The 27,708-nt window shown below is 35.9% G+C and overlaps 1 protein-coding gene across 2 annotated transcripts in view; it reads left to right on the top strand.

Moving 5' to 3' along the window:
• Positions 1-4,010: 4,010 nt before the first annotated feature.
• Positions 4,011-27,708, top strand: part of USH2A (usherin) — a 798,346-nt gene continuing 774,648 nt past the window's right edge. Inside the window, exons 1-3 of one of the 2 annotated variants that reach the window (XM_023203738.1) lie at positions 4,011-4,195; positions 4,840-5,525; positions 9,128-9,293. In XM_023203738.1, the coding sequence (XP_023059506.1) occupies positions 5,044-5,525; positions 9,128-9,293 (648 nt within the window). In that variant the 5' untranslated portion in view covers positions 4,011-4,195; positions 4,840-5,043. Of the gene's footprint in view, positions 4,196-4,839; positions 5,526-9,127; positions 9,294-27,708 lie in introns of those variants that run through there. The other variant, XM_023203737.1, reaches the window with a different exon arrangement.

Raw genomic sequence — 27,708 nt, 5'->3', positions numbered from 1 at the left:
TTTTTCATGATGTTAGTTGTTTTCTTGCAAATGACCTATGTTAAGTTACAGAAACTTCTTTCTGTTTTTAGTTTGTTCTGTATTTTGGGCCTAAATAAATAAATCCTTTAGTCAGGATTTTGGTCCTAAATAAATCATATGAATTTTTCCCTTTAAGGTATTTTATGGTCAATTATAGCAATAGATTTTCTAATTCAAATCAGTTTTGCAAATCAAACCAGATTTGGTCAGGAGACTTAATCTTTGTATACATTCATTGATTCAGCTTGTCTATGTTTCATTTAGAATTTTTTTTGTATTTATGTGTACAAATGGAAGTGGCCAGTAATTTTTCTTTCTCATATATTTCCATCTTTCCTAAATATCAAGGTTATATTAGCCTCATCAAAAGAGTTGAGAGAAAGAGAAAACAATATAAATTGGAAAATAGTCCCTCCTATTGCTTTAACAAGAGGGTAAAAATTGGAATTACATTTTCCCAGAATGTTTGGTATAACTAATTACACCACTATCTGGACCCACTGTTTTCTTTCAGGGAACAAATTTAACAACAGACTGCTTATTTAGTGAATAAAACAATTTATGTTTAATATTTTCATTTTTAATGATAATTTATTTTCTTGAAGTATAATTGGCATGAAGTGCATACATCTTAAGTGTATAACTTGAGAAATTCTTTTCAAATGTGTCCACCTGTGTAAATGCAACCCATATTCAGATATAGAATACTATTCCCAGTGCTCCTGCAAGCTTCCTTGAACCCATTTCCATTTGATCCTCTGCCCTAAAGAGAATATTAACCTGATTTCTGCCACCAAAGATTAACTTTGTCTATGTTTGAACTTCATATAAATGGAATCAAACAGCATGTTCTTGATGCGTCTGGCTTCTTTCACTCACACTGTGTCTGAGATTTATCCACGTTGTTGCTTGTAACAGTAGCTCGTTTTTCTTTCATTGTGTTATGTTATTTAAATGTATGAATACACCATAACTTATTCATGCATTCTATAGTTGATTGATTGATGTTTGGGTTATTTCCAACTTGCTCTTCTTAGAATTAGCTTAGGTTGGAAATTGTTTTAGGAATTTGTCTAATTTGTTCAAGAATTCAAGTTAATTGTCATAAAATTATCTACAATATTTTCTAGTATTTGTAATCACATTGTATCTGTAGTTTATGCCTCTATTTTTATATATAATATTACTTATACATCCACTGTTTTTTATATTGATTAGTTATGCCAGAGTTAGTCAATTTTAGTAGTAAATCCATGGGTGCCAAAATACTCAGGAATAGGGGATACCCCTTGTTTTTTCTCCATTAATAGAGCTAAGCCTCAAGCACTTGAAAAACTAAGCTGATTATAAGCTTATTATAGTAAGCTTTTCCAGACTAATGAGCAGAACTTGCTTATAGTTGTCTAACTAAAACATCATTTTCTTGACTTTTTCAAAGCAAGGAAATCCTGATGCAATGTGACTTGGTGTTTTTACAACTGGAAAAAGAAGTTGCTAGTTACTCTGTGGTAGCTTGCAAAATATTCACAAATTCTTTCCGTTCCTGTTAGTTATGTTCCCCTTTGCAGTGTGACTTTACCATTCAGCCTTTGATAAGTGGAGTTTATTTCAAAACCCTTGAATCTATGCTAGGTCACACGACTTGCTCCGGCCAATGGAACATTAGCAAATGTGATGTAAGCAGAGGCTTGAACATATTTTCACATTAGGGCCTCCCACCTTATGTTGCTGGAAATTTTTCTGCTGCTACCAGAATGAACCTGGAATAGACTCCAATGACGGTCAAACCAACTGCTAAATGAGTGAGGACGAGTCAGACCATCCAGCCTCAGACAAGCTTATGCAGACCAGAACTACCAGATGAATCCACAGAAATGTCAAGAAAGGAAATAGCCCATGGCTACATATGTTTAACTAGATGTGCCCCCCATATACATCTACTTTCCTTTTAAGAAATCTGTACTTATTTCCTGGCACTTATAGGGGTGATGGAACTCTTAGTGTCTAATTCATTTATCAGTGCACCCTCAGGATTAATAGTCCTGAAATGCAAAGGTTGAGGGATCTGTCAATCCACTGTTTGCCTTTGCAAATAATAGGCAGAGTTTCTTAACGTGGAGCAGAGTTGTTAATCTTAGATTATCCATTGGAGTCATGATTTCCTACTATACAAAGCAGGAGTTGTTATGGGGTAGAAGAATTTTTATCCCAGGAATGACAAAGACACATTGAAGCACTACAGTAAAAAATTAGAGTTAGACATGGACACATAGAAGGGAACAACAGACTCTAGGGCGTACTTGAGGCTGGACGGTAGGAGGAGGGGGAGGGTTGAAAAACTACCTATTGGGTACTATGCTTGTTACCTAGATGATGAAATAATCTGTACATTGACCCCCCGTGACACACAATTTACCTATGTAACAAACCTCCAAATGCACCTCTGAACCTAAAAGTTTAGAAAAATTTAGAATTAGTTCTTGGATTCACAAGATACAAAGAGAAGCCAGCCATTGAATACTTTGTTTAAAAAATAGGTTGACCTCATGTTGTATAGCAGGTCTGAATAATCCATTTGTCTAATGCACTGTGCTCTCTATACCTATTTTCAAAGATAGTTTCCCAAGTTCTGAGAAGTCCTTATGTATTAGCTGACTTTATACTAAAATTTGGGTTTAAAATTTTTTTTTTTTTTTTAGAGACAGGGTTTCACTCTGTCATCCAGGTTAAAGTGCAGTGGTGTGATAATAGTTTACTGCAGCCTTGAACTCCTAGGCTCAACAACCCTCCCTCAGCATCCCAAGTAGCTGGAACTGCAAGTGTGTGCCACCATGCCTGGCTTAATTTTTTTTTAAATTTTTTTTGTAGACGTGGGATTTCACTATGTTGCGCAGCATGGTCTTGAACTCCTGGCTTCAAGCAACCCTCCTGCCTTGGCCTCCTAAATCCCTAGGAGGCACAAGTGTGAGCCATTGTGCTCTGCCCTAAAATTGGTTTTAAATAAAAAATTTTCCGGTAAGAATGTAATAGCGCATTTTGACAAAAGGTGAGAAAGGTTTCTTCTGGAAGCAACTGATGCTAATTGATAAAATTGTTATATAAATGGATTGTGGTTTCCAGCTCTCTTCTGGGAGAGAAATAAAAGGGAATCTGAGAAAGAACAATGTTGGTTTGTCTCTGGCTGCTTTACTAAAAAGAAACACTATAAAACATTTCTAAACATTACTATAAATAAGATAACTTATAGAGAACAAAATCACAATTGACCAGTTATTTCCCAAACAAATTTTTCATTTTTACAATACTAAGGGAAAGCTACAAGTATTAGCTGGTTTAGAATATTTCTCATCTAGTATGAGATGTCCCAGATGGCAGAGAAGAGAGTTTTGGATGTAATTGAAACTCTATAGAATTGACGGCAAATGTGTACATACACACACACACACATGTTCCTATCCAATTAAGCAGCCAAAAAGTCAGCAATTCCATTGCTTGTTTAGTTTAATCGAAGTCACTGATTTTCCAACCCCAACATTTAGAGATCACATCATATGCTACTCATAATCTAAAGAAACATGTATTATGGAGAGGGTATCCTGGGTGAAAGATACAGCAACAACTGAATAGTTCACAGAAACTTCTATTGATGGGCCAAGCTTTGGGAGCATCAATACATAAAAGTTTAGAATTCCATTTTGTATTCTCTTCTCCCCCCAAAAGAAAGAACACTGGAAATTACTCCTTGTGTGGTGTTTAATAGTGGTAGATCATTTTGATTAAGGAATTAAATGGATTCAGGTGCATGACAGCAGGAAAGAGGAGGGGCAAGAGAGGGGATTATAGGATAAGGTGTACTGCTACTTTAAAATTATGTATGCATGGTCCCATCCATGTCCCTCCCACTGCTTGAGGTACCAGCGGAAAGCTTGGGCAGCTCAGTTCCAAGAGGGCCACCAAGCAGACTACGCTCTGAGTTTCAGGTAACCAAGTGTTTGCTGTGCAGAATACTTTACCTGGGCACCCAAGTCTTCCTTCCAGCATTCCTGCTGCTACAGCCTATTTGCTAAGAGTAACCAGGGGTTACAGCAGCGTTGCCAGGCAACAAGGGACAGCGGTCCTGTTGAAGAGCCATTTGTCACACTGAGGGGACTGGTTGAAATGCAATAAAGAAATGGTAACTCAGCTTATTTATCAATACAATTACTTGCACAATATTAGGGATCCATATGTAACCTACAAATTCATAGTCATATGAGGAAACACAAACATTTTGCTAAATATTAAAATAGGACAGACAGATGGTGTTGGGTTTCTAATCAGCTTTACTCTGAGCTTAAAGTTGCTACACATGCTGGGATAAGGGGAAAGGCCCAAAGTGCTTTGCCAGCTTTATTTTGGGCATCTGCAAGTTAGCTCTGGGTTACAATGTACAGTGCATTTGTAAAGAAAATCTACAAGATTCTTTTCCTTGTTAAGTAGAGCTGGTAATGCTATTGCTAATTCCCTGGGGTGAAGTAACAACATAAACTTACTGTATGTGTAATATATTATTTATAATTTTATATATATATATATATATATATAACTGGTTATACATATTACTGGTTGTCCTGTGGACTTATAAAGTGCTTGATTTGCCCACTACAATCAAGAGATTTACCAAAAGAATGAGTATTTTACTCTGAGCACTGCGCTTCAAAATGTTTTCTGAGTTCAGTAGTGTTGCTTCTAGGAGCTCAAAGTCTTCGTGCCTGAGATAAGCTTCAGTTTTAAAGGTGCAGCAGCTTTCCCTTGATGCTCTGTGTTTTTGATTCCCAGATACCAGCTGCTACTCATGTCTTCGCGATTGCTAAGAACATCGTTGGTATTACCTTACTCTGAAAACGTGTCTGCAGTTTCCAGAAAATGGAGCATCGCAACATCACTTAAAGTACCCTGCTTTAAAGTACTGCTGGCAAGTGGCGTGGGCCTGATTATTTCTTTAGAAATGCTTTATCAGGAGGAGAATGCTTTTTTGTAAACATGAATTGCCCGGTTCTTTCATTGGGCTCTGGCTTCTTGTTTCAGGTCATTGACATGTTGGTCTTTGCCTATTTTGCTTCGATATCCTTGGCTGACTCACGAGGTCTTTTCCCAAGGCTGGAGAATGTGGGAGCTTTCAAGAATGTTTCCATCGTGCCAACCCAAGCAGTATGTGGACTCCCAGACCGAAGCACTTTTTGTCATAGCTCTGCTGCTGCTGAAAGTATTCAGTTCTGTACCCAGCGGTTTTGTATTCAGGATTGCCCATACAGATCTTCACACCCTACCTACACTGCCCTTTTCTCAGCAGGCCTCAGCTGCATCACACCAGACAAGAATGATCTGCATCCCAACTCCCATAGCAATTCTACAAGTTTTGTTTTTGGAAATCACAAGAACTGCTTTTCTTCTTCTCCTTCTCCAAGGCTGATGGCATCATTTACTTTAGCTGTATGGTTGAAACCTGAGCAACAAGGTGTAATGTAAGTAGTAGTGTGCGTATAAGCTTTCCTAGGTTCCAAAAGCCAGTAGTAGTTGATTTGTTTTTCTAAGACCAGCGGAGTGGGCACAAAAGAACCAGCGAGTAGGCAAGGCTAAAAGCAAAACTGCAAATTTATTCTTTGGTCATCTAGCTTCAGGGACCGGAGCTGGTGGGGCGGGGGGGCGGGTGGAGTTTCTAATACAGTCCCGACAAGAGTGGGGGCTGAGAAAGCCCACCCCCGGCGCATCTGCTGGGAGCGACTTTTCTAGGAGTGGAAGGGCAATAGGCGGGGCACGGGCATGTCCGGGGAGGTGGGGGGGCTCCGCAGGTGCCACCAGGTAAATCTTGGTCTCCTCGGATTGACATCACCTGGTGCATGCCTGATTAATCTGCACCTTCCCCGGCGTCAGCTGCATTCTCGCACACACGGGAAGAGTTGGTGGTGAAGAAGAACCCGGAAGTGCACCATCCTGCCTCCGTTCGTCCAAACAGTAGTGAAGATCATTGCAGTCTGAATTCCAAACCAGAAGTGAAGGCTAACAATATAGCCTATTGAAGACTAACTCTTCTAGTTGTTTCCCCATTTAAATTTTTTTCTCTTCTATGGTTGAAGTAGACCATGACAAAAAAAATGTGCTAAAATAGTTTATTGCAGGCAAATGTGTTTGTGCAGGAAATTGTTTATTTTCTATAGCTTAGCTTGACCTTTGGTCTTAGCCTCCAAAGCCTAAAGCAGACTCAGAGTGAGTTTTAAGGCCTGGAAACTCATAATGCAAATAATTAATTTTTCAAAGTCTTGATCTGGGTTTATATAAATAACATTTCCTTACTAGGGTATAGCATTTTCATTGGCCATGTAGTTCTCTCAGGCCTTGGGACTGTTTTCTTCATCCTTGTTTCCCCAAGAAGAGCTGTTTTGTTTGACTCATGGAAGATGTTCAGTAATATAAATTGAATGTATAAAAAACCCTCCATCTCTAAAAGGATATAGCTTTTAGTTCTTTATCTTGTGGTATTTTCATTTTCTAATTAGTTAAGAAATATGTAGGTAATGTGAGAGATTCTCAAAAGCTTTCATGCTGCTCATCCCAGAGAAATGACTTCAATGAGTCTGGGTCTTATTACTGCCTTTTTTTGTTATTTAATCACCAGTTTTCATTCTGTAATCTGTTCTCAAGCTGATATCTAATGAGTTTCTCCTAAATATTTATTGCCAACTTAGAGATTTTAATATATAGGACCGTTTTGAGGAATTTTTGCTTATCTTTTGTCTTCCTAGAGGGCTTTTGGCCCTTTCTCTTGTGACATTTTCTTTGTGTGACAGCGTTGACTGGATATCTAAAAACTTGTGAAACAAACCAGAAAAGTATTACAATCTCATAAGCAAATAGGACTTAAATGTTTTTGGTGTTTAGTTTCAATTTGCCAAGTGAAAGTTGGCATGTCTTCATTTTGTTTTAAATTTGGATTAATCAGAAAATTAATCACAAACCATTCCAATTTCTATATCTCTCCTCAAAGAAAACCTTGTTTTCTTACTGTTTGAAATTCTAGTAAATTCAAGCTACTCAGTTTATATAATTAGTATCCAAAGAGTCTTAAAACATTGTCTTTTGACAAATAGGGCTAAGATAAAATATCCTTCTGAGCTTGTAGGGGCATATCTGTACCAAATTCATCTTCTATTGACATCATTTTGAATAAATAAGAGAGAGAAGTATTTACAGGGTTGGAAGAACATGGTTAATGGTTTTGAGAGCTCCTTGTATCAAGGTCGTTTCCATTTTCAAAATTAAAATACCTTTGGGAATTGGGGGAATTTCGAGGTGTTTGCACTAGATAAGTAAAACAAACAAAACATGGATTATCCAATTATTGTTTATTCAGGAGCAGAATAAATCCAGTTCCTAAATATTTTGCTACCTGCCTTCCTCTCACATTTATTATCTACCAAAGCTGGTATGTTTACAAGCAAACAAAATAGCAAGGAAGATAATCAATAACATATTAAGAAATGCATTTTCAGTAAGCTTGGGGAAATAAGTCTGCATTTGGTAAATACATTCTTGAGTAATGGTCGAATTCTCACTCGTAGATTTAAACTGAAGAAAAATGAATAGGGGAAACTCTTTTCAGGTGATAAGACCTGATGGGTAGGGATAAAAACAAACTCACTTCAGTAAATTAGAAATATTCAACTACTGAAGGGTTAAATATACAATTTACAGAATTTATATAAAACTTTTATTTCTACTTATATAAAACCTTTATTTCATCTAAATCTATTTGCCTAAATTAAAAATATACTTGCACTTATAACTTTATTCCATATATACATACAAAATGTAGTAAAACTGTGACAGTAAAAGAGGGACTATTAGTGTTCTATAATCTTATTCTTACCTCCCAACTCAGGAAAAATTAGATGCAAGTGATAGATGCAAGTGAGAAGAAATTATCTGTGAAAAACATACCCTTTAAGGAAAGCTTTAAACCATCTTTAACAGTAGTTCTTGATTGGCTCAATTTTATACCTTTGCCTCTCTGATACTTCCTACCAAATTTTATCACAAACTTATCATTTTTTGAGGGACTACTGTATACTAGGTGTCTGTGTGTATCCTCAGAATACTCATGATCTAAATGATCTAATGGAGGGTACAGATGGATGAGTGCTATTACCTAGGCAGTGCGGTGTGTTCAGGGAGCACAAAGTGATATACCTCAACCAACCCTGAGCCAGAAGAAGGGTGCCAGGACCAAGCATAATCATTCAGATGCCAGTGCTAAGTAGGAGGTAACCAGGTGAAGAAAGGAACCCAAGGTTTGAAAGGTGTGTCACTCTAATAAGGATAGAGATAACTTAAAATAATTTGATAACTGCCCTGACACAAGACCTAGAAGTTTTCTGAAAACTCGTCTACTTTTTCAAAATCGTATTTCACTGGGTTCTAGAAGGCTGAATGACCTTTCACCTCAGATATTTAACATGATCTCAGTGCCTCAGTTGGACTGTATGGTCATAGAGAGGTAGCCAGTCATCTTACAGACACTGGCTTTGGCTTTGGGCCAGTTGATGGGGTGAGTAGAGACTATAGCTGTCCATTCTTTATTTCACCATGGGAATTAAATAGAGCAATTCTGACTTCAGGGCTACAAGTTTAGAGCCTTCCATAGACAATAAATTTGCTTTACGTTAAAAAAAGAAAAATTTGCACTGATGACTGACTACTCAAGCGACCTGTAGTGTGTTGCACTACTTCCTCTAAAAGAAATAGCAGGAGAACTAATGAGTCAATAGCCTAAATGTTAGTTTTGTGGAATGATTCAACCACTTTAGTTTCCATCATGAATCTTTAATAAAGGGTGCTGAGGCTTTGGGGAATATATTGTAAATAAGAATTCTATTTTTATTGAAATAAAGGGATTTCTTCATTGGCATAAAGCTTGCATTGAATATAATGACATCCAGGCACTTATTCATAGTATACCATTTTGAGCAAAGTTTGGGGTCATTTTAACACCACTGTAACCGCACAATACTTTAGCATGTCTTTTTGGTTGGATACTGACCTTTTCTCTCTTTTCTGGTTGCTTCCTAAGGTGTGTTATAGAAAAGACAGTAGATGGGCAGATTGTGTTCAAACTTACAATATCTGAGAAAGAGACCATGTTTTATTATCGCACAGTAAATGGTTTGCAACCTCCAATAAAAGTAATGACACTGGAGAGAATTCTTGTGAAGAAATGGATTCATCTTAGTGTGCAGGTGAGTAAAATAAAAAATACTTAACATTTGGTTAAACACAAGGATTTGTCTTCCTTTCTCTCCTTTAAATGGCATCTACTCACAAAATCTCCAGCAGTATCTTTTAGATTTCAGGTGTGTATAAATGATAACTAAAGAAGAAAAATATTTAAATGACCTAATGACGTATCTCTTGATATATTAGCATTTTCTCCCCCCAAATTGCTGTAAAAGCTCTCACAGAAACTTAAAGACAAGGCTGTCTATAATTATAATATCCTCAGAAAATTTTTGTTTTATTGGGTTAGTATATTCCCTTTTGTTTAAAAATGTGTAAGGGCTCATTTGATGTCTGGTACTAATTTTACTAGTCATGGATGTATTAATACCCCAGCTTGATTTTTACAGCTGTCTTTCTCAGATAGCAACTGATGACGTAAATAAAATGTGTCTGTTGCATTAAAACGGTGACCTTAGAACTAATGAACTTTACACTTGAGGCACTCAAGAGGTGTTATATTACTATTTTAGTTGTCAACCACAGTTTGTATGAGCCTTAGAAGCTGCTAAAGGCTGAGAGAGCTGTGACATGTCTGGTATTTACAGTCTCCAGAAGAGAGACACGGTTCATCCTTTTGCTTTTTCAGGGCACTGGAATGGCCCAATACAGTTAAAGCCACACTTGCCTTTCAAACCAGGTGTATTAGTCTGTTCTTGCACTGCTATAAAAAATACCTGAGACTGGGTAATTTTTTCTATAAAGAAAGGAGGTTTAATTGGATCATGGTTCTGTGGGCTATACAGGAAGCATGATTCTGGCATCTGCTCAGCTTCTGGAGAGACCTTAGAAAGCTTACAATCATGGCAGTGGACAAAGGCCTAGCAAGCACTTCATGTGGCCAGAATAGGAGCAGGAGAGGGTAGGGGAGGTACTACACACCTTAAACAACCAGATCTTGTGAGAACTCCATCAGGAGACTAGCACTAGGTGGATGGTGTTAAAGCACTGATGAGTGCTTTATGCCTCCATGTTCCAATCACCTCCCATCAAGCCCCACCACCAATGTTGGGGATTACAATTGGACATGAGGTTTGGGCAGGGACACAGAGCCAAATCATGTCACTCGGGGTGCTGGGTACCACAGTTTCCAGTGTGAGCTCTCATATGAGCATCCATCCAGTGGCTCATGTGAACCTCATTTGAACTAGATGACACTTACACACTCATTCATTTTATAAAAATTATCTTTGATTTCTCACTTTTTTTTTTTAATTGTGAAGCAGATAATGAGTGTGCGTCCTCAGAGGGTCTTGATAATTGTTATGTGGCTTTCAGATACTAAGGTATGAGTTTAGCAAATGTGATTGGCAGGGGTCAGTGTTTTCATACACAACTAGGGTTGAAATGATATACAAAGGGGACGTCATGTCTGACATCAAGCCTTGTCCATAGGACACGATGGTTTCAGACTCTCAATGCTTATTCTTCATGTGTTCAGTAGTTAACAGAGAGGAGAGCGATTTGTCCCAGTCTTGAAGTTTCCATTGTCTTGAGATCTCCATTCTTCCCACTGACCAGTCCTATGGAATTGGGTTTTAATATTAAAAAAGTAGAAATAGAAACTGTTAAAGACAATGTCATCTTTGTAGAAGATGCCAAATAGATATGTTTGTTGCATATTTTTGTATCAACAATGACAAAAATTCTCTTTACTTGCCTTTATTTTGTGTTATCTGTGAAACTGTGCCATGTTTTGGCAGGCAGTAGTACATTAAAAGCTTTACAAAGAAAGTTTAAAATCTAAATGCAGAGAGGTAACCATGACTGAATTACTCTCTTGGGAATAAAATGCTCTTAGAGTGCCTATTGAAATCAGTATTATCATTTCAATACATGTCAAATATGAGTCATTTCCTAGTTTAGGCAAAATTTCTTCATAAATCTTTAAATCTCTCCCTTCTTTCAAGAAAAGGTTAAAGTACTTATGATTTAATGAGACTGCTTTATTTCATAACTGTTTGACTATCAAGAGAAAACTTGTCCTTTTCGATTTGTACACTCTTTTATTTATTTTTTTGCATAAGTTTTAAACTCTTCTGAATTTTATATTAAAACTACAGAACTAGACAGTCACAAAATGTTAGAACCGTTCAGATCTGTCATTTAACCATCTAGCACTTATTAAATATTTGAGGGGCACCCAGCATTATGGGAATCTGGATACACTCAAATGAAAATTGAAGAGCAATTATTTACTCTAAAATGGAGATCTATATAAGGTTCCTTTATATCGGATACCAGTCTGAATATGTTTAAGGTATTATGAAATTTAGAAAAATCCATATGATAGTTTTCTGTTTTGTTTTTTGAGACAGAGTTTCTCCCTTGTTGCCCAGGCTGGAGTGCAATGGCATGATCTTGGCTCATTGCAACCTCCATCTCCAGAGTTCAAGAGATTCTCCTGCCTCAGCCTCCCGAATAGCTGGGATTACAGGTGCCCACCACCACACTGGCTAATTTTTTGTATTTTTAGTAGAGAGAGGGTTTCACCATGTTGGCCAGGCTGGTCTCAAACTCCTGACCTCAGGTGATCCACCTGCCTTGGCCTCCCAAAGTGTTGGGATTACAGGCGTGAGCCACAGTGCCCCACCTACATTTTTAATAAGGAATGTACTAATTGCTCAAAAGTTGTTAAAAGAAGTAATGGAGGCCAGGTGCGGTGGTTCATGCCTGTAATCCCAGCATTTTGGGAGGTGGAAGTGAATGTATAGCTTGAACCAGGAGTTCGAGGCCAACCTGGGCAACAGGCAAAACCTTGTCTCTACAAAAAAACACCCTAAAATAATTAGCCAGGTGTGATGGTGCATGCCTGTAGACCCAGCTACTCAGGAGGCTGAGGCTAAAGTGGAAAGATCACTTAAACCCGGAAGTCAAGGCTTCAGTGACCCATGATCATGCCACTGCATTCCAGCCTCGATGAAAGAGCAAGATCCTGTCTAAAAAAAAAAAAAAAAAAAAGCGATAGGAAGGACAGGAGATTAGGAGTTGGGAAATCTGATTTAGGTTATGCTACTCTGTAGTCTTAAAAATAAAATTTATAGGAATCCATATGATAGCTGTCTAATAAAGAATGTACTAATTGCTTAAATATTGTTATAAGAAGTAATGGAAGCTGTGCACAGTGGCTCACACCTATACCCTGCCCGTCTCAACGTCTCAAACTGAGTCATTTGACTCAGTTTCCCCAGTTACGTAAGAAGATTGAACTAGATGAACAAAATGAGGGCCTCTTGAATTCTTCCTAAAAAAGTAAGTGGAGTGTGGAGTATAGCACAAGTCATTAAAGTATGGCAAGCTGTTGAGCTGTGTAGGGTTATTTAGATAGTAAGTGACAGAGCCAGCCCTATTAACCAATGATCAGTCTATTCTTCTTCTGTCTTCTCCCATGCCGTCTGGTATTTACATAAAAACATTTGGTTTTGCTAGCTTTTATGGACAAAATATGGAGAAATGTAGCTTGTTACTATTCCATTGTATAACTGCAAGAACATTTGCAGAAAAAATATTTAATGCAAAATATAACTTACTGTTAAATGTTCATATAATGCATCTAAACTCCATTTAATTTGGGGATTAGGGACTTTTATCATGTTAGGCATAGGATAGAACAAATGATTAATAATCTTGTTTAGTCAAGTTTCAAACTACAAACCTGCACTTTATGTATATGTGTATTTTCAGCCATCTTCCAAATGGCCACAAATTGATGAATTTATACAGTGTGTATGTTTCTGTGCATGTGTAAAACTAAAACATACAACTCTATTCATGGAATAGCCCAGAAATGAGAATTTTACTTTGCTGCTTATAGTGATTTTATACTGGTTTGCTTATATCTGGTGACATAAAATTAATTAGCAAATCTCAACTTATGCTTTATCTCAGACAGTTCACTTGGTACCAGCTTCCCATCAGTAAAATCAGAATTCTGATTTACCAAAATCAGAAAAAAATGGTTTTAAATAATTAAATCTCTGGGGGAAATGATGCCAGGAAATCCAGACATACCAAAATTGGAAATTGAATTTCCTAAACAAACAAACAAACAAAATGCTCAATATTGCTATGGTAATGAATCTCACAGCTTTCATTCTACAACTAGCATTTTAAAGCCTCAACTTGTTGGAAAATGATTAGTGTTTAAATTAATATTCATTTAGGAACTTCAATCTGACAGGATTGCCAATTGAAATTGTATTTTGGGGTTTGATATATTGGCTATTTCAAATTATATCAAGCTAAAATTCATTATGTCATCTTTTATACTAAAACTAGAAAAAAATCAATTCATACTTTTTATTATCATATAGGGAACACTGATAATATTAGCAAAAATTTTAAAGCTTAGTTTTCACATTAAATCAGCACATGGTGTAGTTACAAGATTTCCTTTGATTACTCTTATAAAAGTTTTGAAATATGTAAAAAAATTTACTTTAGCATTTTGTTATGGATTGGTAAATAAAACAAGTTGGAAATAAGTAGATGTGTTTAGTGGCATTTCGTTTAAAAGTAAAACTTTATGGTTTTCTTTGAAAATATATTTTGCCTTAAGCAGTTCCACACATTTTATAGCACAAATAGCATCAAAGAATCATCAGTATAGTCATCCTTCTAGTAATTATGCAGAATTGCAGTAAGACAATTACTACAATTTGAAGCTGATGAAATACTACAGCTGTGGAACCAAGAAACGATTTAGCATTGGGCTTGTTCACATTTTCTATGCTATTTTGAGGGCTCATTGATACATTGATGATTCAAGAGCCATAGATGACTCTAGCTACAATAGTGTGAAAAAGAGCAGTTCTAACATGATACAATGAAGAAAAAAATGCATGGGTAAATAAAGTTTTAGGAATCAATAGATGAAGGATAGGAGTTTCATAATCATAGTTTGTTCATGAAGTATGCTCTTTTGATTTATGTATTCAATCTAAGAAAGAAAATCTATTGATGGTTCTGGAGGAAAAGAAAATGCAATTTAACCAACATTTGTTAGAATAGATAAACCAAGTCTCTCAATTAATCTCTGAACTGTATGCCCATGTGCACACTTTATAAAGGTGTTTCCGTGTTCCTATTGATTGAGGGAACATAAAACAACCATGTCACCTTATGGAAGCCTCCTCCTTCAGTTCAGTAAGCTCTAGGGCGTAGAATTCTCATAAGAATAACATCCCAGCCCCTCTCTCACTCCAAGAGAATCTCAATCCATATTACTTCTTTAATATATCATTGCATTTAACTCTGTGTGTGTGTGTGTATGCATGTGTAAGTATGCATGTATGTGTGTGCTAAATGTTTCTGTGTGCAAAGCCTTCTCTTTATTTCTAGCCAGGTGAGTTAACAGCTCCAGTTAGCTGAATAGTTTTGGGTTATTCAAAATAAGTTAAGATCTATAGAATATAATAAAGTTTTTCAAAACAACCAGTTACAAATTATCATAGCTGCTATTAATCGCTGATTTATGTGCACTATATTAAACATGTTACATACTTGCAGTTATACAATGAAATAGTGACATACTTGTAACAAGTTTAATATAGTGTTAATAATAGTTATATGCCATTGACTTATATTATCTCCATTATAGAGATTTTTAAAAATTAGCCTTAGGAAATTTAAACTACCTGCCTACATTTATAGTCTCAAGTTTCTCTGACCTTAAACTAAAAATAATAACTTGCCATGAACCTGGGTCACTGAGCAGATCTAAACAATAGTTTTTAAAATTCTCCAAACTGAAAAAAAAAATGGCACAGAAACCCAAAAGAACTGAAAACATATATTTGTAATGTAAATGTAATTTTGTATATTTATATGTATTTGTACATATTTGTAATATAAACATTTGTAATGCTTCAGATATTTACATGATTTATACAAATAATTAAATATATTTTGTAACTATGCCCTTCATTGATACAAGCAGTTTAACTGTACAACAGAATGTAATTTTGTATAAAGTTCTGCTCAATATTTCCATGTTTTATGGCAGTTGGGATAGACTACAATGGCTTAAAGAAAGAATATTTCCCTCAAGCCAGTCTGATCACCTGACCCATGCCATATAGAATCAACTCTTATTATGATAAAATATAAAGAAGGAAGCACTGCTACTTGATTATGGAAGAGGTAAAACCATCCAAGTAAAAAAGTAATTATTCTCTGTGCATTTTTGGCCTGTGATTTTAAAATGCAATATTTAAGCAGAAGGCAAGGCTTTAATTCTTGATCTTTTAGTAAAAAATTGTGTAACCCTGGGAAAACTATGTAACTCCTCAAAATGTTAGGATACCCATTACAAATTGGAAACAAACAAACTTGACCTATTTAGCTTACACTATAAATTTGAATATGTAAAGAAAATAATGTCTGCTAAAACACTTTATAGCCTGTAACTTCCTGCTATGATGGAGCTTACAGTCTATTCAGAGGATAAGCAATCAAATAACTACACCAATAAAAGCAAAATTATAATTGTGATAAGTGCTACATGATCATATGAAGAATGATTTGGTCAAACCACTGAAGTCAAGAAAGGCTTTCTTGAGTAAATGTTATTGAATATGTATATTAGTTTTCTAGGCCTGTACTAAAAAATTATCACAAACTGGTGACTTAAAACAATAGTTAATTCATTGTTGAAGAGTTATGGAGGCTAGAAGGCTGAAATCGAGGTGTTAGAAGGGCCATGCTCTTTCTGAAACCTCTAGAATCCTTCCCTGCCTCTTCCAGCATCTGGTGTTTGCACAAACACCTGAGTATGTGATTGTGCTACCTCCTGGAATTTGTCTGCCCACAGCAAGATTGGGAACCCAGAAAGGGAAGCAGGAGTGCCCAGGGTAGCCACCACCTACTGCATGAGGAACAGAGCTGGCGGCAATCCTTGATGCTCCTTAGCTTGTAGCAGCCTCTGCCTCCATTACCGTATGGTCCTGTCCTCTGATCGTGTGTGCCTTCCCTTCTTATAAGGACATCAGTCGTAGTGGATTAGGGTTCTTCCTAATTCAGTAGGACTCATCTTAACTCAATGACAGCCAAAAAGACACTACCCAAATAAGGTCAGAGTCACAGACACATAGGGCTAGGGCTTCAGTATGACTTTTGATGGGACACAATTCAACTGATTGTAAGATTTATTCAAAAGAATGCATAGGATCCAACTGGGCAAAGAGAGTTGATAAGAACATTCCATAAATGCATAGCAAATAGTGTAAATGCCCTTTTGTAAAAAGAAATATGTTACATAGACTAAAAGACCAATGTGGTTAGAGTGTAGCTGGCAAAGTGGGACATGGTGTGAAATGAGGACAGAACAGTAGGAAGAGGCTGTGTGTTAAAGAGAATCATTGGATATGTTAAGATTTTTTAAATGGGACTCTATTGAAATGTTTTATGCGAAGGACAGGAGATGAGGGATGAGGGTAATGAAGGAAAACATATGACATGCACAGGTTATCTTTCCCTAAAGACTACTTGGCTGCAGTGAGGGAGAATGGTTTGCCTGAAGAGAAGTGAGAAGGGTTGTTTTGGTATTTTCATGGCCCAAGTCAGACGTTAAGTGTTACTTACTTAGATCATGAAGACAATAGTGAGTTTAAGAATTAAACTAAAGGGCGTGTTGATGAAGGAATGTGTAATTTGAGGGAAAGGGAGTTGATGAATCCCAGCTTTCTTGCTTATATAATTGTAGGTGCAGTGATTTCTTGTTCCCAAATAGAAATACTGGAAGAGAATCAGATTTTGAATATGCAGCACATATGAGTTAGATTCCAGTTTAGGGTAATAATTCTCAACTATAGAAATTATTAGCATTATTGGGAAACTGTAAAAAATATTCTGATGCCCATACCCCTTTGGTCTAGGTGGGGCACAGGCATTATTTCTTTCTTTCTTCCTGCCCTGATGGATTTAAAAAGGGTGTAACAAAAGAAAATGTCAGTCTACCATTGATGAGTATTTAGGGTGGCTCCATATCTTTGCTACTGTGAACAGTGCTGCAGTGAACATATATGTGCATGAGTCTTTATGATAGAATGACTCGGATTCCTTTGGGTATATATCCAGTAATGGGATTGCTGGGTATAATGGTAGTTCTGCTTTTTGGTGTTTGAGGAATTGTCACACTGTTTTCCCTAATGGTTGAAGTAGTTTATACTCCCAAAATCAGCATATTAAACATTCCTTTTTCTCTGCAACCTCACTAGCACTGTTGTTTCTTGACTTTTTAAAGAATAGACATTCTGACTGATGTGATATGGTATCTCTCATTGTGGTTTTGATTTACATTTCTCCAATGGATAGTGATGTTGAACTTTTTTCATATGCTTGTTGGCCACATGTATGTCTTCTTTTGAAAAGGGTCTATTTATGTCCTTTGCCCACTTTTTAAAAGGGTTGTTTGTTTTTTTCTTGTAGATTTGTTGAAGTTTGTTATAGAGGCCAGCTATCTGACCTTTGTCAGACGCATAGTTGGCAAACCTTTTCTCTCATTCTATAGGCTGTCTGTTCACTCTGTTGATAGTTCTTTTTGCTGTGCAGACTCTTTAGTTTAATTTGAGCCCATTTGTCAATTTTTGTTTTTGTTGCAATTGCTTTTGGCATCTTTGTCATGAAATCTTCGCTGTTCCTATTTCCTATGTCCAGAATGCTGTTGCCTAGATTGTCTTTCAAGCTTTTAGTTTTGGGTTTTACATTTAAGTCTTTATTCCAACTTGAGTTGATTTTTATATATGGTATAAGGAAGGGGTCCAGTTTCAATTTTCTGCATATGGCTAGCCAGCTATCCCAACATTTATTGAATAGGGAGTCCTTTATCCATTGTTTGTTTTTGTCAGCTTTCTCAAAGATCAGATGGTTGTAGGTGTGGTGGCCTTATTTTTGGGCTTTCTATTCTTTTTCGTTGTCTATGTGTCTGTTTTTGTACCAGATTCATGCTGTTTTGGTTACTGTAGCCCTGTGGTATAGTTTGCAGTCAAGTAATGCAATGTCTCCAGCTTTGTTTGTTTTGTGTAGGATTGTCTGTCAATTTGGGCTCGTTTTTGGTTTTATATGAATTTTAAAAGAGGTTTTTTTTTTTTTCTTCTTCTTCAAAGAATATCATTGCTTGTTTGATAGAAATAGCATTGAATCTGTAAGTTGCTTTGGGCATTATGGCCATTTTAACAATGTTGTTTCTTCCTATTAATGAGCATGAGATGTCACACAGACCGATGATGTTTGTTTGTGTCATCTCTTATTTATTTCAGCAGTGCTTTGCAACTCTCATTGTAGAGATCTTTCCCCGCCCTGGTTAGCTGTATTCCTAGGTATTTTATTCTTTTTGTGGTGATTGTTTCACCTGCTTCTAATCAAATCTATTTAGTAGCTGTTATTAAACTGTGTAGCCATTAGTATATAGTAGAACTCCATTATCCTTGGTTTTGTTTTCTGTTGTTTGTTACCCACAGTCAACCACAGTCTGAAAATATCAAATGGAAAATTTCAGAAGTAAACAATTCGTAAGTTTTAAATTGAGTGCTGTTCTGTGTATTGTGATGACATGTCAGGTGGTCACAGCTACCTCCTGCCTGGGAGGTGAAGCATCCCTTTGTCCAGCAGCTTCTCCTTATTGTCTATGCTCCTAGCCCTTCAGTCACATAGTAGCCCTCTTAGTAATCAGATCAGCTGTTGCTGTATCACAGTTGTCAGTTGTGTTCAGGGAAACTGTATTTTACTTCTTAAAGGCCCCAAAGTGCAATAATAATAATGCTGGCAATTTGGTTATGCCAGGAAGCCATAAAGTCCCTCTTTTAAGTGAAAAGGTAGACACTCTCAACTTAACAAACAAAAGAAAAAGATCGTATGCTGAAGTTCCTAAGAACTACAGTGTAAGAATGTATCTTCTGTCCTTGAAATTCTGAAAAAATATATTGTTATAATTGTTCTATTTTGATAGTTATTGCTAATTTCTTACTGGACCTAATTTATAAAAATTAAACTTTATCTTGGGTATGTATGTATAGGAAAAAACATAGCATATATAAGCTTCAGTACTATCCACGGTTTCAGGCATCCATTGGGAGTCTTATAACATATCCTCAATGGATAAAAGGGGACTACTGTATGCACAATATATGTAAATACTCAAAAAGAGTTTTGTTTAGCTACTGTGTGTAAGAAGATTATCACAAGTCACACCATAGTGTTTGCCTTTTGCCAGTCTGAATGTTATCAGTGTACTATTTTATAGCAAAAATTTAAGTTCAGTGAAAACTTCCCTATGGAAACACTTCCAATCAAGATCTACAGCAAGCCATGAATAAATTAACATTTAAACTTGAAAACCGATAGTTGAAGAAGAATTGAGCAATTAATAGTTTCTGCTAGAAAATGGTGGTTTCTCAGCCAATCGCTATAAAGTATATAATACATGTAAAAGGTAATATATACAAATATCATATTGGACATATATTACATATACTACTAAAATTGAAAATTGCTATAAATATAAGAGTATGTTCCAATGTCCACTTATTTCTTTTTTAACAATCTCTAGTCTTGAAAATGCCACTATGGTAATTCTGTCAAATTTGTAATGGTTGGAATTTGATGGTAGTGCTTTTGAAAACCTGTATTATCTAATGGAATTGTCATTTGTATTATATCATTTTCACCTAAAAGCCAAATACAATAAGACTTAAATTATTTTTGCTTTTTTTGTGGGTAGTCATTTTTGTGCCCAAAGGGCTAACTGATGCCTTCAGTTATACATGAACAATTCCCACTAATGCCAGAAAGAACAGTGTGCATATAACCTAGGGCAGAATTTGGCCTATGGAATGTATCACTCAGTAATGGAATGGAGAATATGACTTTATTTAAACATGGACTTGAATAGTTTTATTTTTCCTTACTGTTTCCCTTGGCATTTCTCTCTGTAAAGTGTAACATTCAAAAGTATTCTATGCAGCTGTAGTGCCCTGGGATGCATAATAAGGGCATATGTTCAACGCAAGTTTAAATATCCATATGAGCCAAAGACAGAGTAATCAACATTAAAAAAATTAAGACAACTTTTCCAAGAATGAAAACCTTTAATAGGTTAGCTAATTTTAGAGTTACTTAACAACTGTGAAAAATTATTAGTATTTATAAATATGCGTATATAATTATATACAATTTCTTATGTCAGACAGCAATTTCATTCTGCCCTCTAATGATCACATGACATAATTCTGAAAAAAGTCAAACAGTATGTTCTAGAAGGACAAAAAAAAATTGGTTCATTTTTGCTTATGTTTAGTGTTCAATTGTTTTCAACCTGGGGAGGGAGGAAGGGAAAGAAAGAAGGAAGGAAAGAAGAAAGCAAGAAAGGAAGGAAGAAGGAGAGGAAGGAAAGATGGAAGTCATGTGACATAGTTAGGGATTTGGGGCAAAATTCAAGTCCCATGTTTTCCTTGATGGAAAGCCGAGGAACCTGAGGAAGAGAGTCAGCCCACACCAGTTTCACTGTGGTAGAGGTGACCAAGAAAGTTTAGATTATGGATGTATAGTAGGTAATTTTATGTTGTTTGTTGTCTGGGATATAAACCCATTGTGTTATTCCAGTTATTTGGCCAAAAATGTTCCATGTAACCATTTTGGAGTGCTGGCACTTTAGGGAATTTATAATAAGTGGTTGTGTTCAATGTTTGGGTTGAATACAAGGTAGGTAGAAAAGGACAATCAAAGGAATTAGCTGCAAATGAGATGAAATCTATGGGAACACATATTGAGAAAACTGGTGACCATTATGATTTAATCCTCTGAAATACCTGCAACAATCTGAGAACAAGGCAGGTGGCAAGACACATTTATAAATATTAGAGAAACACAGGACTCCATACATTTTGAAAAGTGGGGAGTACTGAACTTGGAGAGGCCTCGTACAGGTAGTGCTTGTTGGTTTGCATATTTTTAAAATCACTTGACTGAGGTCTGATTGACATAGAAAAGTCTGAACATGTTGCGTGTATGCAACTTAATGAGTCTAAAGATAAATATATGCCCATGAAAGTATCACCATAATCTATGACATAAACATATCCACCTATTGGTTTATTTTTAATTAAACTTTTTTTAAAGATAATCATAGGTTCACAGGCACTTGTGAGAAATCATACAGAAATCCCATGTCCCCTTCACTCCTTTGTTCTCATCAGTAACATCTTTTATAATTATGGTACAATATTGCAACCAGGATATAGACATTGATATAACCCGTATTATTCACATTTCCCATTTTTCATATATTCCTATGTGTATATGTTTAGATACATACGATTTTTTAAAAATTTTATCCACCACAGCTGAGTTGCAGAAAAGTTCCATCACTACAAGGACACCTCAAGCTGCCTTTTTATAACCACGCCCACTGTTTCCCTTCCCCTACTGCTGCCCCAGGTGTCCCAAACTTCTGGCAACCACTCACTTGTACTCTATTTCTAAAATTTTGTCTTTTCAAAATGTTGTATACATGGTATCACACAATATGTACTCTTTTGGGATCGTCTCTTTCTTTTTTACTCAACGTAATTCTGTAGGGATTCATTCAAGTTGTTAAGGGTATTGATAGTCTACCTGATTGGAGCATAGCATTCCATGGTATGTGGGTACCATGGTTTGTTTAATCCTTCACCCATTGAAGGACATCTAGGTTATTTCTAATTTTGAGTTGTAACAAAGTTAAAGCATTCATGTGGATGTTTTTGTTAATATGCATATTCGTTTCTCTGGAATAAATGCTCCAGAGTGCAATAGCGTATGGCAGTTACATGTGTAGTGTTTTAAGAAACTCATTTCCAGAGTGGCTGTGCCATTTTAGAATTCTACCAGTGACATATGAGTGCTCCAGATTGTGCACATCCTTTGTAGCATTTGGTGTTATTACTATTTAAAATAAAATTTTAGCCATTCTGATAGACAGTATATCACTGTGGTTTTATTTTGCATTTCTTTAATGACTAACGGTGTTCAGCATATTTTCGTGTGCTTATTTACCATTCATGTGTCCTATTCAGTGATGTTTCCCCATGTCTTCGACCCATTTTCTAATTTGATTGCTTATTTGTAGCTTGCTGTTTTTATTCTTTTTACAGGATCTTGCTGAGATTGATTAGGTCCAGTTTATCAATCTTTCCTCTTATGTATTGTGCTTTCCATGTCAAGTCTATGAAGTCTTACCTAATCTTAAATCCTGAATATTTTTTCTAAAAGTTATTTTATTTTATATTGTTAAATTTAAGCCTGTGTTTCAGGCCAGGCATGGTGGCTCATTCCTGTAATCCCCACACTTGATGATGCTGAGGTGGGTGAATTGCCTGAGCCCAGGACTTCGAGAGCAGCCTGGTTACCTTGTCTTTACACAACATTAGCTGGGCATGGTGGTGTGTGCCTGTAGTCCCAGCTATGGCGGAGGCTAAGGTGGGAGAATCACTTGAGCTCTGGAGTTTGAGACCAGCCTGGGCAACTTGGTGAAACCTCATCTGTACTAAAAATACAGAAACAATTAGCTGGGCATAGTGGTGTGCACCTGTAGTCCCAACTGCTCAGGAGGCTGAGGTAGGAAGATCACCTGACCCCAGGAAGTTGAGGTTACTGGGAGCAGAGATCATGCCACTGCACTCCAGCCTGGGCAACAGAGTGAGACCCTGGCTTTTTTTTTTTTTTTAAAGCCTATGTTTCACTTTGAGTTAATATTTTTTTAAGATGTGAAACTTGGTTTTGGCCAGTGGATGTCCCAATAGCCCTTAGTTGAAAAGGTTATATCCTTCCTTCACTGAATTGCGTTTGCACATTTGTCAAATTTAGTAGAAGATATTTATGTTGATTTATTTCAGAATTCTGTGTATATCCTTCCACCAATACCACATGTTCTTGAGTAATGTGAACTATATTACCTAGTAGAGTGACTCCTTCTACTTTATCCTGCTATTTCAATTACAAAAAATAAAAAACCTTTTAGGGCCTATGATTTTCCATATAAATTTCACAATAAGCTTGTTGGTGTTTTCAATATATCTTGTTTAGATTTTGATAGGAATTGCATTATATCTATAGAAGAATTTAGAGTGACTTGAAATCTTTTACTATGTTGAGTCCTCTAATATATAAACATGGTGTAAGTATCACCATTTAGTTCTTCTTTTATTGGAATTTTGTAATTTTTAGCACATACATTATAGTCTGTTCTCACCCTGCTATAAAGATTCTACCGGAGATTGGGTAATTTACAAACAAGAGATTTAATTGACTCAGTTCCACATGGCTGGGAAGGCCTCAGGAAACTTACAATCATGGCAGAAGGTGAAGGGAAAGCAAGGACCTTTTTCTTGTGGCATCAGGAGAGAGAAGAGTGAAGTCTGAAGGGGAAAGAGCCCCTTATTAAGCCATCAGATCTCATGAGAACTCACTCACTATCATGAGAACAGCATGGGGGAAACTGCCCCCATGGTCTAATTACCTTCAACCTGGTTTCTCCCTAGACAGGTTGGGATTATGGGGATTATACAGTTCAAGATGACATTTGGGTGGGGACACAGCCAAACTATCATACATCCTGTACCTGTTTTGTTGAGCTTACCCATTAAGTGTTTCATTTTCTTTTTAGTGATTGTAATTGGTTTTGTGTTTTAAATTTTGGCTTCTGCATGATTATTGTTGGTACATAGCAATGTTATGGATTTCCTGGGTTGATCTTGTATTTCAAAACTCTGCTGAATTCACATTTATAGTAGTTCTGGAAATTCTTCATTTGTTGGAATTTTCTGTGTAGACAATCTTGACATCTGAATTTGGAGCAGTTTTATTAATCTTTCCAATATGTAGTTTTTATTTCTTTTTATTGCGGTGACTAGAATTTTTAGTAGTATTTTGAATAAGAAAGGTAAGAGCAGAGATTCTTGCTCTTCCTGTTCCTAATCTTAGGGGAAAAAAGAGTTCAACCTTTCACTATTAAGTATGATGTTAGCTGTAGATTGTTTGGGTAAGTGTTCTTTATCAAGTTAATGAAGTTTCTCTCTATTCCTAATTTCTTGGAGTTTTGAGTGTTGAATATTGTCACAAGGCATTTTCTGATTCAATTGATATGATTACATGATTTTTCTTCTTTAGTCTATTACTGTGGTTCATTACACTGATTGATTTTCAGTTGTTGAACCAACTTTACATACCTGGAATAAATCCTACTTGGTCATAGTATACAGTTATAGTATATATAGTATACAATTCCTTTTATATATTGCTGAATTGATTTGCTCTTCTTTCTCTAGTTTCTTAAGGTAGAAGCTTAATGTTTTAAGATCCTTCCTCTTTTCTAATATAAGTATTAGATTTAGCTTAGTTTTGTAATTTAATGTGTAATTTAATTTAGTATTTAATTTAGTTTAGTGCAATACATTTCTCCTTCCATGCTGCTTTAGCAGCATCTGACATATTTTATTATGTTGTATAGTTGACTCTTGAACAACGTGAGGGCTTGGGGTGTTGAATCCCGATGGAGTTGAAAATTTACATTTAACTTTTGACCACCCCAAAATGTAACTACTAATAGCCTACTGTTGAATGGAAGTCTTACCAATAAGATAAATGGTCCATTAACACATATTTTGCATGTTATATGTTTTACATGCTGTATTCTTATAATTAAATAGAGAAAGAAAACATTGTTAAGATAATTATAAGGAAGATAAATATATATTTACTATTCATTAAGTGGGAGTGGATCATTATATAAATCCTCATACTCATTATCTTCACATTGAGTAGGCTGAGGAGGAGGAGACAGAAGAGTTGGCCTTGCTGTCTCGGGTGGCAAAGACAGAAGAAAATTTGTCTGTAAGTGAATCTGTGTAGTTCAAACTTGTGTTGTTCAAATGTCAACTATATTTTCATTTGCATTCACTTCTATGTTTTTAAAATTCCTTTTGTGGTTTTTAAAATTTTCTTTTACAACTTTCTTTTTCACTCATGAATTATGTAGAGATGTATTGCTTAGTTTCAAATAATTTGGAGATTTTAAATATTATAATTCTGTTATTGATTTCAAATTTGAGTCAATTTCAATCAGAGAACATATTCAGTGTGAGTTCAGTTCTTTAACATTTGTTCAGGATTTTTTAATGGGCCAGAATGTAGTCTATCTTGGTGAAAGTGTCATGAGTATTTGAAATTGATGTGTATAGTTTGTTTTGTGTTTACACACACACACACAAACACACATGCAAACACTTGTAAATCTTCTGTTATCTTTTTATTGCTATTTAAAGAGCTTCTTTTAGTCATTATTTAAGAGTAGGTGTGAAGAAAACCAATTCTCTTATAAATAACTAAGTACATCTACTTTGTACACTTTTTTTGAGTGATTCTATATTGTAATGATGTCCTTTTTACTAGTTCTATCAATTGTTGAGGGTTTGCTGTTGACGTCCCTGATTTAACTGTGGACTTATCTATTTCACCTCTCAACTCTGTCAGTCTCGCTTCGTGTATGTTAAAGTTCTGTTGTTGGGTGCATACATGTTTAGGATCATTAGGTCTTTCTAGTGGAGATATCGTTTTATCATTATGTGATGTCCCTCTTAACCTCTAGATATTTTGTTTGTTCTAAAGTCTATGTTATTTGCATTTAACTTTTGACCACCCCAAAATGTAACTACTAATAGCCTACTGTTGAATGGAAGCCTTACTATAGTTATTCCTTTTTTCTTTCTTTCTTTTTTTTTTGAGACAGAGTCTGTTGATTTTCTTTTTTCATTCAAGTTGTGATTTTACTGGTTCTTGGTATGATAAGTGATTTTTATTATATCCTGGATGTTCTGGGTATCATAGTGTGAGACTCTGGATTCTGTCACCCAGGCTGGAGTGCAGTGGCCGGATCTCAGCTCACTGCAAGCTCCGCCTCCCGGGTTCACGCCGTTCTCCTGCCTCAGCCTCCCGAGCAGCTGGGACTACAGGCGCCCGCCACCTCGCCCGGCTAGTTTTTTTTTTTTTTGTATTTTTTAGTAGAGATGGGGTTTCACCGGGTTAGCCAGGATGGTCTCGATCTCCTGACCTCGTGATCCACCCGCCTCGGCCTCCCAAAGTGCTGGGATTACAGGCTTGAGCCACCGCGCCCAGCCTCCTTTTTTCTTTTGATCAATGTTTGCAGATATATTTTTCTGAGTATTAATTTCAACAGACCTGTGTTGATGTCCATGAAGTGAATTTTGTAGAGATAGCATATTTTTTGGATTTTTTAAAAAAATTAAGTTTATATTCTAATACACTCTGCTAGTCTCTCATTTATTTGTGTATTTTGACCATTTACATCTGAGATTCTTACTGATATGCTAGCCTATGTGTGCAATTTTATTTTCTGTTTCTTGTCTATTTTGGGTTTCTGCATTTCTCTTTTCTCATCTTGCTGTAGGTTACCTGAACACATTTTAGGATTTTATCTTGATGTTTTAACAGCATTTTGGGTATATCTTTTTTGTATAGTGTTTTCAGTGGCTCTAGGTATTAAGTATATATAAGTCACTTATCTACTGACATGGACGTATTATTACTTCCATTAAAGTGTACTTTTATTTCCACTTAGGTCCTTTACTCATTTTACCTTTTCAATATAATTGTCTTAAATGTTTTCCCTACGTACAATGAGCACACCACATTAAACAGTGTTGTAATTTTTGCTTCAACCACGAGATATTATTTAACAAACTAGTAAGAGGGAAAGCCTAACTTATTTACCCCTAATTGTATTCATTCTGAAATTCTTATTTTCTTTATAAGTTCTAAAGCTTTTATTATGATTTTGTTTATATTTAAAGAACTTCCTTTAGTCATCCTTTAAGAATGGGTTTGATGAAAACAAATACTCTCATTTTTCACATATCTGAGAGTGTCTTGATTTTTCCTTCATTCTGAAAGGATATTTTTGCTGGATATAAAATGTATGATCGACAGTTAATTGCTTTCATTACTTGATAAATGTTGTGCCACTCCTCCTGGCTTCCATTGTTTCTGATGAGAAATCTGTTGTCATTTGAACTGGTATTTACTTAGAAGTTTTACCTCATTCCTCTGGCTGCTTTCAAGATTTTCTCTTCGCTTGTTTTGTATTTAGCACTTTAATAGTGAATGCCCTAGCATGAATTTCCTCAGTTTTATCCTATTGTTTAAGATTTGCTCAGCTTCTTGCATGTGTCTGTTAATATCTTTGCCATATTTTCAGTATTTTCAGACATTTTGTTGAACGCATTTTCACTGCCATTCTCTTCTCTTATTCTAGGATTTCAGTTATACAAATGTTAACTCTTTTGTTTTTAACTCACTGGTTCTCGAAGCTCTCTTCATGTTTTTTTTTTT

The sequence above is a fragment of the Piliocolobus tephrosceles genome, chromosome 1 (assembly GCF_002776525.5).
Source record: "Piliocolobus tephrosceles isolate RC106 chromosome 1, ASM277652v3, whole genome shotgun sequence".
In the NCBI taxonomy this organism is placed as follows: Eukaryota; Metazoa; Chordata; class Mammalia; order Primates; family Cercopithecidae; genus Piliocolobus; species Piliocolobus tephrosceles.
This window is presented reverse-complemented; position numbering and strand designations above follow the sequence as displayed.